Below are 12,570 nucleotides of genomic sequence, written 5' to 3'. Positions count from 1 at the left end.
GAGCCTAGAAGAAGAATCTGGTTGGGATTCTAGGATCTGAGTTAGGATAGAAAGTGGGGATCCGGTGGAACTGCTTGCCAGCTCCTGGAGGGGGGAGGAAAGGTGGGGGAGATTATGAATCATATAACCATGGAAATATATTAATATTTTATTACATTAATAATATAATAAATATAATAAAAACTAGGATAAAAATAAATTAAAAATTAAAAAAGAAAAAAGAAATCAAGAAAGTGGGGGGTCTGGGGAGGAAGAAGTAGCTGGAATTGCCTTTGTGCATGGGGAGAGGTTGTTGGTTACAGGGACATTTTATTTTGATTGATTGATTGATTTTAAACTCTTACCTTCCATCTTAGAATCAATACTGTGTATTGGTTCCAAGGCAGAAGAGTGGTAAGAACTAGGCAATAGGAGTTAAGTGACTTGCCCAGAGTCACACAGCTAATGTGAGGTCACATTTGAACCCAGGATCTCCCATCTCTAGGCCTGGCTCTCAATCCACTGAGCCAACCAGAGGTCCCCAAACAGAGACATTTTAAAGCAGGCTGGGCACCTGATTCTACTGGCAAGAGTAATGGGTTCACCGCACCAATGTCACTAATTCGATGTGCCCCTGGACATGTGGGTCACTTCTTTCTTGTGGGACTATTTCCTTATCTATAAAATGAATGTATAAGAGGAACGAGGCTGTCTCTAAGATTCTTACTAGTTCTGAGATTCTGTGTTCTACTGTGATACGGCTGGAGGTAAGGCTGGTGATAGAATGAATAGACTGCTGGACCTGGAATCAGTATTATCTGGGTTCAAATCCAGCCTCAGCGATTTAAAACAAATTTTTTTTCAAACCTTAACTTCTGTCTCAGTATCAATTCTAAGAGAAAAGAGTGATTTGGGCTGGGCAGTTGGGGTTAAGTGACTTGCCCAGGGTCACACAGCTAGGATTTGAACCCCGGAACTCTGCTCCATTGAGCCACCTAGCTCTGCCATTTAAATAACTGCGTGACCTTAGGTAAGTCACTTAATTTCTCTCTGCCTCAATTTCCTCATCTTATAAAAATGAGGAGTGATAATAGCAATTGTGTCCCCGGGTTGTTCTGAGATAGGATTTTTAAGTGCCCAGAATACTGTAGGCACTCCACAAATGCTTGTGGCCTCCGGTCCTTCTAGCTCTGACATTGTTCTGACATTCCATTCTAAGACCCGTCTCCCTCTTCCACGTCGGCCGTTCTGATGGAGGACTGACCCTGACTTTGGACCCGAGTCGGGGTTCTGGTTCTTCCTCTCACGGCCCAGGCGACCTCGGGCAAAGCCGTGTGCTTCTGGCTTTTTCCACCTTGTAAAGTCGGGGAGCTGGACTCCAAGGTTCCTTGCAGCTCCAAACGGAGGATTCCTGCAGAGAGTGTGTCCCCCTCCAACCTGCAGAGCGAGGCTCCCCGGAAACCTTGTGCTGGGGAGCAGAGCTAGCCAAGCCCGCAGGACGGAGTCACCTTGACCGTGTCCTTGAACCTGAGAAAGCCTCTCTGGAACGCAGCTGAGGAAACTCCTGTTCTCGCCTGCAGGAACCAAGCCCAGAGCTTCCTGGGCAGGATGGGGCAAGCCAGAGGAAGGCCAGGGGGTGCCGGACCCACCCTGGGGACTGAGGCCGGCCCTTTGGGGGCGCTGACCTGGAAATGGGAGAAAGCCAGAGAAAATGTTGTCCAGGCAGAGCGATTGTCCTCCAGGGAAGTTAGGAGCCTGAAGCAGGAAGCTTATTTCATAGGACATAACTGCTCAGGCTGGAATGGACTAGACTGGGCAGTCACCCTCTTTTTCCAGATAAAGGCTTCAAAATTTACAAAGCACTTGGCTTAGGACTCTGTGAAAGACACAGACCCATTTTACAGAGTGGAAACTAAAGTTTAGAGATACACTATGACTTGATCAAGGTCACAAAACAAGTTAGTGACAATAACTGGGAGATAATAAGTGGCTTTAGCAGTTAGAGCACCAAGCCTGGAGGCAGGAAGACTCATCTTCTGAAGTTCAAATCCGGCTTCAGACACTTACTAGCAGTGTGACCTTAGGCAAGTCACTGCACCTTATTTGCCTCATTTTCCTCATCCGCCAAATGAGTGGAGAAGGAAATGGCAAGCCACTCTGGTGTCTCTGCCAAGAAAATCCCAAATGGGGTCGGGAAGAATCACATATGACTGCACAACAACAAGAAGAATAGCTAGCATTTATACAACACTTTAAGGTTTGCAAGTGCTTTGAAAATATCATCTCTTTTAACCCTGGGAGATTGTAAATGCTCGTTTATTAGATGAGGAAATGGAGGCAGGTAATAATCAAGTGACTTGCCTAGGGTCACACTGTTAGGAAGTGTCTGAGGCGGGATCTGAACTCAGGTCTTCCTGACTCGACAGCCAGTGCTCTATCCATGGAGTCTTTCAAAATTTGCAAAGCACTTTTTATACACACCTCATGTCCTCATGAACAATATCCTGGAGGTGCAGCAGACACTACAGGTATTACTCCCATTTTACAGATGAGGGAATTGAAGCTCACACGACCAGGTTACCCCACTAGAAAAGATAAAAGATAGGATCCCAAATCACACTTTCTTGGCTCTTTTTTTATCTAACATTTTATCTACGCCGCCAGGCTGCTGGTAAAACTCAGATATTTCAAGAAGGCTGGGCTAGATGCTTAGCCCTAGGACTTGGCTTCCAAGGGCTGAGCTAAGTCAACTTTTGACTCCCTGTACTTTGTCACTGTGCTTCCCCAACAGATCTTCTCTCCTTCCCCACCTCTTTTTTTTTTTTTTAACTCTTACCTTCCATCTTAGAATTGATACTGTGTATTAGTTCCAAAACAGAAGAGCAGTAAGGCTAGGAAATGGGGGTTAAGTGACTTGCCCAGGGTCATACAGCTAGGAAGTGTCTGAGACCAGCTTTGAACCCAGGACTTCCCACCTCCCTTCCTCCTTTCCATTTCCTTTTATGTATCGTTATAATGCTCAACCACAACAACAGGACCACAAGATGGAGGCTTAAAAACAAAATGGCATCATCTAATGCTAAAGTCATGGATTATTCCCACTATGACTTTCTTCTCCTTATTGGAGTGCAGGCTCCCTGCGAGCAGGGGCTGCCTCCTTTTTGCTTGCATTTATGTTTTTCGGTGCTTGGCACCGTACTAAGTGATTGGGACTTAATGGCTGTAAATGCTTGTTGACTCGATTTGCCCAGGAAGTGGCAGAACCCCAGAATCATAGATTTAGAGCTGGGAGGAATCTTGGACGTTTTATCTAGTTGAAACTTCTCGTTTTACAGATGAGTAAGTGAGGCCCAGAGAAAGGAACAGACCAGGTGTCCAAGGTCATATAGGCAGGAAATGACCGAACAATTATTCGAACCCTTGCTTTCTGACTCAAGATCTAATGCTTTCTTCACTACACCTAGTCCGTGGGCAACATGGCCAGACACCAGGCCCCAACCAGCTCTGGCATCCTACAGACCCTTCTTACCTCTTGCTCAGGGAACAATCATCAATCCATCATTTTTAGTCCTATCTGACTCTCCGTGATGCCATTTGGCGTAATGGTTTGCCATTTCCTTCTACAGCTCATTTTACAGAGAGGAACAATACACATTCAATAATCCAATCAGTATTACTATGGTTACCAGAAGGGACACAACCATCTAGGGCCCAATCTGGTGTGATGGCTCCCACCATCATCCCTGGGACTATTTAGAGCAGTGATTCCCAAAGTGGGCGCCATCGCCCCCTGGTGGGTGCTGCAGCGATCCAGGGAAGCGGTGATGGCCACAGGTGCATTTATCTTCCCTATTAATTGCTATTAAAATTTTTTAAAAATTAATTTCCAGGGGGCTAAGGAAGATTTTTTCTGGAAAGGGGGCGGTAGGCTAAAAAAGTTTGGGAACCACTGGTCTAGACCAAGGATCCCTTCCCTGGCCACATTCTCCATTATGTATTGTATCCCCTACTAGAACATTAGCTCCTTGTGGACAGAAACATTTTTTTAAACCCTCACCTTCCATTTTAGAATCAATACTGTGGATAGGTTCTGAGGCAGAAGAGTGATAAGGGCTAGGCAGTGAGGATTAAAGTAACTTGTCCAGGATCACACAGCTAGGAAATGGAGGTCAGATTTGAACCCAGGACCTCCCATCTCTAGGCTTTCTATCCACTAAGCTGTTCCTGAGTGCAAAAATTATTTAACTTTTATTCAGATCTTCTGGCTTAGACACTTTTCCTATTCTGTATCTCAAAAATCTTACATATATAAAATGGGAGAGATTAATCCATGCCCTAGATACTTTTTAGAGCAATTACGACAATCAAATGGCAATAATAGATTTAGAAGCACTTGGAAAAGTAAAAAACTTGCTAGAAATGTGAAATGCTATCATTGTTACTGCTATAGCCATCTCGTCTGATGCATGTTTGATTATAGCCTGTCTTGGGTGATTATTACTCTCTTCCCATTCTATAAGCACCCTGGAGGTAGGGACCCACATCTTCTTTTTTTTTTTTTTTTTGGTCTTCTTCCAGGCCAGGGCAGAAAACAGGAGGGAATGGATGGATGAATAGAGAGAGAATAAATGAATGCATGAATGAATGAACAAAATGGATGGATAAATGGAGGCAGGGAAGGATAAAATGGATAGATGGATGGATGGAGAGAAGGAATGGATGAATGCATGAATGGATGAAGGGAATAGATGGATAAATGGAGGGAGGGACAAAAATAGGCAATGTGGGCATGTGAAAAGAGTGCTGGCCCTAAAGTCAAGATGTCCTGAGTTTGAATCCTGGCTATTAGTTGTGTGATCATAAGCAAGTCTCTATCTGAGCCTCAGTTTCTTCATCTGCAAAATGGATATAACTCCTATAGAACCTACATCATAGGAGCATGAGTGAGCTCCCTTTTCACCTAAGCCTCTTAGAGTCCCTGTCTCCCATTAAAATGCAACTCAACAGCCTCAGACACTTCCCAGCTGTGTGACCCTGGGCAAGTCACTTGACCCCCATTGCCCACCTTTACCACTCTTCTACCTTGGAGCCAATACACAGAAGTTAAAAAAAATGCAACTCAAGTACCACCTTCTGCATGAAAACCTTTCCTGATCTCCTTCTATATTCAAGGGTGATGGACCTAAGGGGCACCCTCACTGAGGCTGATTGAGCTATCTCCCTGCTCCACCCAAAAAAAGAAAAGACAACCCTCGGGATGATTATTCCTTCCCCTACCAGCATTCTCCCCAACAGTCACAGCTGTTCTCTTCTGGTCTTCTCTTTATAACCATCAACATTTTTCGCAGGATTATAGGGTTTAGAGATGGAAGGGCCCTGAGAGAGATTATCATATCAAATTGAGGAAGAAACTGAGGCCTGAAAATAGTCAATAGAAGAGTTGAGATTTGAACCCAGGCCTTGTGACTCAAAATTCAGCATCTTTTCCACTACACTAGAAAAGGCTTTCTCCTGGGTGGTCCCTACAGAATTGGAGTCAGACCAAGTTGTCCTTACCAAGATTTAATTAGAAAGTGGTTAGCACAAGTTGTTCTGGCCTCTCCTCACATGTCCCAGCACACTCTGGACCCCCTGAGAGCGAGCCTGGCTCTGAATTACTGTGGGGGGAAGGGGGGAGGCCAAATTGAGAAGGAGGGGCAGGGAGAGGGTAGGGTCCTGAAGGTACAGTGATGGGGAGGGGAGGGAGAGGAAGCATGTCATGGTAGCCAGAAACTTTGGGGTGCCGTTGGCAAAGGCTTTCTCCTCCACCCCTATTTCCCTCCTCAAGGTGCCACCCCACCTTCCACCTCTTGCTCAAACTCAAGCCAGGGCAAAGCCTCCAGAGTTCTTCAGGAATTGAGAAAAGGCGAGGCCTCCTCTCCTCCCCAGCCTGTTCCCAGCTTTGAGGATCCAGGAGTCCGGGAGACAGTGGAGGCAAGGGCTGAGGGTTTAGGTGGATGACAAGGCTCGCTGAAGAGAGTCAGAGCCTGCCCCCCTAAAGAGAGACAGCTGAGATCAGGAACCAGAGGGAGGGCCCCACCAACATCCAGCACGGGGTTCAAGTCCAGAAGTGCAGGTAGCAATTTCTGTGTCTGGGGGGAGGGATGGGGGAGGCTGGGGTTGGACCATGGGAGGCTGGCTTGGGGTATGGTCTGGGGTGAGGGGGGAGCCAGCCCCAGAATCAGAAGATGGAAAGGAGAATCGAAGAAGCCACAGGGAGAGGGGAGGACTGAGGGTTCTGCCAGAGAGAGTAACCCAATCAGGACGCGGGGAGATTTCTATTATATCCAAAGAGAAGGAAGCCAGCTGAGCCTCTGAAGCAGGGCCAGGCAGAGGAAGAACTCAGGGCCAAGGCCAGGGGAAGGTTGTTGTTTTAGACAAATCTCTAGTGACTCCTTCTAGCTCTAGCTTTGGGGGGAATCCAGGAAGGGATCCCAACCTCTCCGGACAACCTCCGAATGCTGGGCTGGATTGCCATTTCTCTGGATGCCTGAGTGCAAACATCATGGTGGGTGAATGCTTTCCCATGGGGCAGGGCTCATAAAGGCCAACCCATAAGCACTGCCTCTAATGAATTCTGACCTGATGGGGGGGGCATGCTAGAATCACTCTAAGAACCAGCCCCCCAAAACCCAAGACTGTAGCTCTTAGGCTCTAGAATATAGAATTTCAGAACCGGAAGAAACTTTGGAACATGATTCATTGGATTGGAGGGATTGATTGGAAGGAAAACTCTAGAACACAGACCATCAGAGAAGAACTTTAGAACGTAGAATAGGATAATATTTTGTTCACACCCCTATGAGGGAGATTTGAGATTATTTTATCCCATTTTACAAATGAGGAAAAGTGGAGGGACAAACCCAAAGATGAGGGAATGTCAGAGTGGGAAGAGACCCCCTGAGCACAAAATGTTGAGAGCCGGAGGGGGCTTCAGGATCTAGTCCAACCATCTCATTTCATGGGATCGAGGAACCCTGAGGTCTAGGGAGTAGAAGTGATTAGCCTAAAGTCACCCAGCTGGTACTAGCTACTAGGAATCCGGGTCTCGGGACCGTCATCCTCTGCTCTTCCTGCTGCCAGTGTGACCTACCGGGTCAAATACAGAAGAGAGGGGCAAGGGTCCTGCGGAAAATAATTTGTCTGGGAGTAAACTCTAACAGGAAATAATCCTTTATTATAAAAGTCTGCATGTAAACAAATTACAAATTCATCCAACAACTTAAATGTAAGTGCAATATTAACTTACTGCATAAAATATTCAACCAAATCGCCCCCTCCCTCCCCATTCCTTTTCTCCCACTGGGATGTGGTTTCGACTGTCCCCACAGGGGTCTGAAACAAGTACGGGCCTGCGTACCCAGGTCCTGGGGCCTCTTTCAAGGGATGACTGGCGGCGGGGCAGTCACGTCCGATAAGCCACCGGAGCACCCAGAGCTCCAGCCAGGCCATAGGGGTGAGGCCCCTTGGCTGGGAGGAGGCCCCCCAAGGGCCAAGGCTGGAGCTCCAGCTGCTTTCAGCCTCCAGCCTCCTTCCCAGAATCATCACTGAATCTTAAGGCATCGTGGATTTCAAGCTATTGAATTGTCCAATTCCCTCATTTTGTAGATGAAGAAACCAAGTCCCAAACTGGGGTAGTAACTTGTCCGAGATCACATAGTTAGTGGCACAGTCCTAGGTCCTGGGACTCCGAATCTAGCGCTCATTCCACTATAGCATGGATAGGGGCCCTGTGCCTATCAAGAATCCCTCGGTGCCACCCCTTGGGGTGCTCCCCTTCCCCCCTCCCCCCAGGAGCTCTGCCTAGAGCACAGAGAGATCATGGCAGGACTTGGATTTGGCCTTGAAAGCCATCTTTTTGTTGTTCTTGGCCACAATCCGGCCCAGGAAGCGCTTTGCCTTCTTGCCGATGCTCTCTCGCCTCTTGGTGTTGGCCATCCTCCGGGCGTTGTCTTCTTTGCTGTCCTTCCGGAGCCGGATCTGCCGGACGATGCCCTCAAACAAGTCCTGGACGTTGTGGTGAAGGGCAGCCGATGTCTCGATGAACTTGCAGTCAAACACCACGGCACAGGCCCGGCCCTCTGCGGATCCAGAAGGAAAGTGAGAAGTGAGGAGGAAGCAGAGGAAAGGAGAGGGCACAATTCAGGAGGGTAAGGGACTCCCCTGAAGGCTTCTTCCTGAAGAATCCTAGTAGAACGCTCCTATGACCCTGGGAAAATTCCCTCCCTTTTGCCTCAGTTTCTTTATCTATAAACATAAGGATTCAAAGAGATCTCCAAGGCATTGAATCAGTCAGGCAGTCAAAACACATTAAGTGTCTACTGTGCCAAGTGCTTTAAGGGATAAAGAAAAACAAAAGACAGCCCCCTGCTTTTCCCATCCTTGTGTTGGTTCTGCTGCTCTAGAATTCACTCTGTGGTGTTATTTTAAAGTTGTTTAGACGATAACTCTAGCCCAACTATCAATAATATGGAATTAGGGCTTAATCAGTGGAATTGTGCATCAGCTAAGGGGGGGTTAGGGAGGTTTGGGGAGAGGGAAAGAACATGAAACATGTAACTAGGGGGAAATATTCAAAATAAAAATGAAGAAAAAAAGAATAAAGTTGTTTAGAGGGAAATTTGGGAGAGCGCAGGTGAGTCCTTGCCTTTGCTCTGCCATCTTGACTTCACCTCCAGAGTCCCTGAGCTCAAGAAGCTCATAGTCTAATGGGGACACAACCAGGAAATCTGTACAATAGGCCATGTACAGAATACACAGGAAATCATTAACAAAGAAAAGGCACCTGGATTAAGAGGGACTGGAAAAGGATTTCTGTAGAATGTTTGAGCAAGAGGGAAATTTTGGAAATAAAATATATAGAGAGAAGGAACCTTCCTGACCAATTAGTGCCAACCCTTCATTTTATAAATGAGGAAACTAAGGCTCAGAGAATTAGGAGAATATTATGGCTCCAATGTTTTGTGCTTTGTTCTAATATTCTATATTCTAAGGGTCTTCTCCAGCTCTGACATTCTATCATCTATATTTCTAGCCTTTGTTGGACCACGTGAGAAGGCACAGCATTGGAATCTTCATGAGAAACATGGTGACTTTCTAAGAGACAACTCCTTCAGAAGAGCATCATGGGGTGGGATTATTTACATCTTCCCTCTTCTCTCCTTCACTTCCACCCAGATGGGTTAGATTGTAAATTCCTTGAGGAAAGGGGCTGTCTTTTGTTTCTTTTTGTATATCTAGCACTTAGCACAGTGCCTGGCACATGGTAAGTGATCCATAAATGCTCACTGATGGATTAGGTGACCCAAATAAAAATGATCCTTCGTACTTGTAGAATATCGTACACTTCTTACAACCAGTCACACTAATCCTCAAACTCTCCCTATGAAGGAGTCGGGGACTATTTACTAAGTGATGGAGGCAGTTGAGTCAAGACAAGGATTCAAAACCAGGTTACTTGTTTACAAGTCCAGTGATGGTTCTATTGCACAGGAGGGAACGAACACAGGGAATATCCTGGGGCTAGAAGTCTGCCTTTGTCCCATTCAGCCGAGGTGGATACAAGCAAATATCGGGGAGCTGTGGGGAACTTCAGGGGAGGATCTCAGGCTGGGAGGCCAATAGAAAGGGCACAGAGAGGACTGGGAGAAGTAAGCTTTCTTTCCCTCAGGGGATGTCACCTCGCATCTGGAAGAGACTCTACTAGAAGCTAAATGCCCCAAATTCTGCCTGTCATACACAGCTCATGTTCTGACTGACCCTAGAGGAGTACCTTCTGCCCAAAATGCTCAAAGGGGGTGATATCTTGGTCTCTGGATTGGAAATCAAGGGGAGTGGTGCGGCCAAGATGAGACTGACAGATTCTGCCTTGAATTTCAAATGAATCCTTAGCAGTCTTCATGCCACCCCCTGCTCCCTGTTATTCTGCCCTTTCACACTTGTAATAATATCAATAATAATGTATTAATTACTAATAATTATTGAGATCAAATTATTATTAAAAACTAGCATTTATATAGTGCATTAAAGCTCTCTCTCTCTCTCTCTCTCTCTCTCTCTCTCTTTCTCTCTCTCTCTCTTTCTGTCTATCTTTGTCTCTGCCTCTCTCTCTCATTTATCTCATGGTATTGTGGGAAAAGCACTGTTATTAACCCTCAGAAGACATGAGTTCAAGTCTCAGCAACATGGCCACTTCCTAAATGCAAGTAAAGAAAAGTAAAGTAAGTAAAACAACTTCCCTTCTCTGAGTAGCCTTAAAAACAGGAGATAATCAAACAGAAATCATCATCCAGGCTCTACCAACCTCACAGAGCTGGTGTGAGAAAGGGGAGGAGTAGTATTCCCGCTGCTCTCTCTCCTTCATTTTAGAGATGTTTGTATGCGTGCCTTTCTCGCCAGTAGACTGTGTGCATGCTTCTTGAGAGCAGTTAAGTCTGTTATGTCTTTTTTTTTTAAACCCTTACTTTTTGTCTTAGAATTAATACTAAGTGTCGGTTCTAAGGCAGAAGGGCGATAAGAGCTAGACAACTGAGTTAAGTGACTTGCTCAGGGTTACACAGTTAGGAGGTGTCTGAGGTCGTATTTGAACCCAGGACCTCCAATCTCCAGGCTGGGCTCTTTATGCGTTGAGCCACCTAGCTGCCTCTGTTACATGTCTTTGTATTCCCAAGCTCAGAGAATGAGTGTTGTTGGTCTCTAAAGCCAGAGGATCTGGATTCAAATCTCATCTCTGTTGCTTACAACTTGTGTCCCTTTGAGCAAGTCACTTAACTGCCCTGAGCCTCAGTTTCCTCATCTGTAAAAGGAGAGAATTGGAGCAGATGACCTCTTTGGTTCTCTTAGCCCTAGATCAACCAGTCCATGACCTCTCAGTCAGGATTACCAAACTCAAGCACCTTCTGCTCTGGTCTGGTTCCTTTTCTTCCACCTAGTCTCTCCTTCACTCAAACCCTCCCTTGGATCCTTGCTCTGGTCTGTCCCTCCCCTCCATCCCCGGCAAGCCCTCAGCCTCCCACAGAGTGCTGTTCCGAACGGACGTGCCGAGAGAAGCAGCCTGACTTCAGCCAGCATTTTTCTGTCTTATATTTAGAAACTTGGCGGGTCCCCGAGGGGAGGGGAGGAAGGGGGGGTGTCACTGTCTTTTAACTGTGCAATTGCTGAGGTTTGAATCCCGAGCTCGGGACCCTTCCTTCCCTTGCAGGGCAGCAGGCTTACCGTCCACGGAGACTTCCCGGGAACGCACCAGGTCGCTCTTGTTGCCCACAAGGATGATGGGGATGTCCTCTGATTGGCGGGCGCGCCGTAGCTGAATGCGCAGCTCCGAGGCCTTCTCAAAACTCACTTTGTCGGTGACCGAGTACACAATGACATAGGCATCACCCATCTTCATGCAGTGATTGGACAGCCACTGACTCTCATCCTAATAGGGGAGAAAATCACCCTTTAGGTCGCAGAGTGAACTCCCTGCCTGCCCTTGACCTGGCTGCTCCCTCCTCAGCTTCTCTAGACCGAGGAATTTCTCCCAGCCTGCCAGGGGAGGAGGATGAGACACCGGCTCTGTTTTTCTTTTCAAAATATCAGGCTTATCTCATCCAATCATAAAATGTAAGAACTGAAAGGGACCTTAGAACATAGAATGCTGGAACAGAAAATGGCGAAGCTAGACACACTCTGAAAGGAACTCGTTTGTGCGAGCAATTTAGAGAAGACCCGATTCCTGCCCTCGTGTAGTTTGTCTCTTGCTGCTTTACTTCTGTCTGACTCTTTGTGACCCTATTTGGGATTTTCTTGGCAAAGATACCAGCGTGGTTTGCTATTTCCTTCTCCAGCTCATTTTACAGATGAGGAAACTGAGGTAAATAGGGTTAAGAGACTACCCAAGGACATGGCTAGTGCCATTTCCTTCTCCAGCTCATTTTACAGATGAAGAAACTGAGGTAAACAGGGCTAAGAGGCTACCCAAGGACACGGCTAGTGTCTGCCATTTCCTTCTCCAGTTCATTTTACAGATGAGGAAACTGAGGTAAAGAGGGCTAAGAGACTACCCAAGGACACAGCTAGTATCTGCCATTTTCTTCTTCAGCTCATTTTACAGATGAGGAAACTGAGGCAAATAGGGTTTAGAGACTTGCCCAGGGTTATGCAGCTGGTAAGTATCTGAGGCCAGCTGGGAAGTCTGGCACTCTTTCTATTGTACCACCTGGCTTACAGACCATCTAGTTCAGAAGAATTGAGTAGTCTTTTGTTCTATACCAGGCTCTATCGCTGACTTGTTGAATGACTTCAGGTAAATCACATTCCCTCTCTGATCTTCAGTTTCCTCATCTATAAATTGGGGATACTCCTACTTGCCCTATCTGTCCCAGGGTCCTGGTTAGAAATGTCTCATTTTATAGATGTCAAGGAAGTGTCTGTGGCCAGATTTAATCCCAGCACCTCGCATCTCCAGGCCTGACTCTCCATTCACTTAGCCACCTAGCTGGTCCCCAGCTTATAAAACTTATGTGGATTTATAACTAAGTGGTTTGAAATCACATTGTACTTTTTTTTTTT

The 12,570-nt window shown here is 46.4% G+C and overlaps 1 protein-coding gene across 1 annotated transcript in view; it reads right to left on the bottom strand.

Annotated features, from left to right (window-relative positions):
- Nucleotides 1–7,211: 7,211 nt before the first annotated feature.
- The window catches only part of RRAD (RRAD, Ras related glycolysis inhibitor and calcium channel regulator), a 17,540-nt gene continuing 12,181 nt past the window's right edge, over nucleotides 7,212–12,570 (bottom strand). Inside the window, exons 3-4 of the mRNA XM_044659432.1 lie at nucleotides 11,233–11,437; nucleotides 7,212–8,099 (exon numbers count right to left, since the gene is read on the bottom strand). Of these exons, the coding sequence (XP_044515367.1) occupies nucleotides 7,822–8,099; nucleotides 11,233–11,437 (483 nt within the window). The 3' untranslated portion in view covers nucleotides 7,212–7,821. The remainder of the gene's footprint in view (nucleotides 8,100–11,232; nucleotides 11,438–12,570) is intronic.

Source organism: Gracilinanus agilis, chromosome 2, assembly GCF_016433145.1.
Source record: "Gracilinanus agilis isolate LMUSP501 chromosome 2, AgileGrace, whole genome shotgun sequence".
Lineage (NCBI taxonomy): Eukaryota > Metazoa > Chordata > Mammalia > Didelphimorphia > Didelphidae > Gracilinanus > Gracilinanus agilis.
This window is presented reverse-complemented; position numbering and strand designations above follow the sequence as displayed.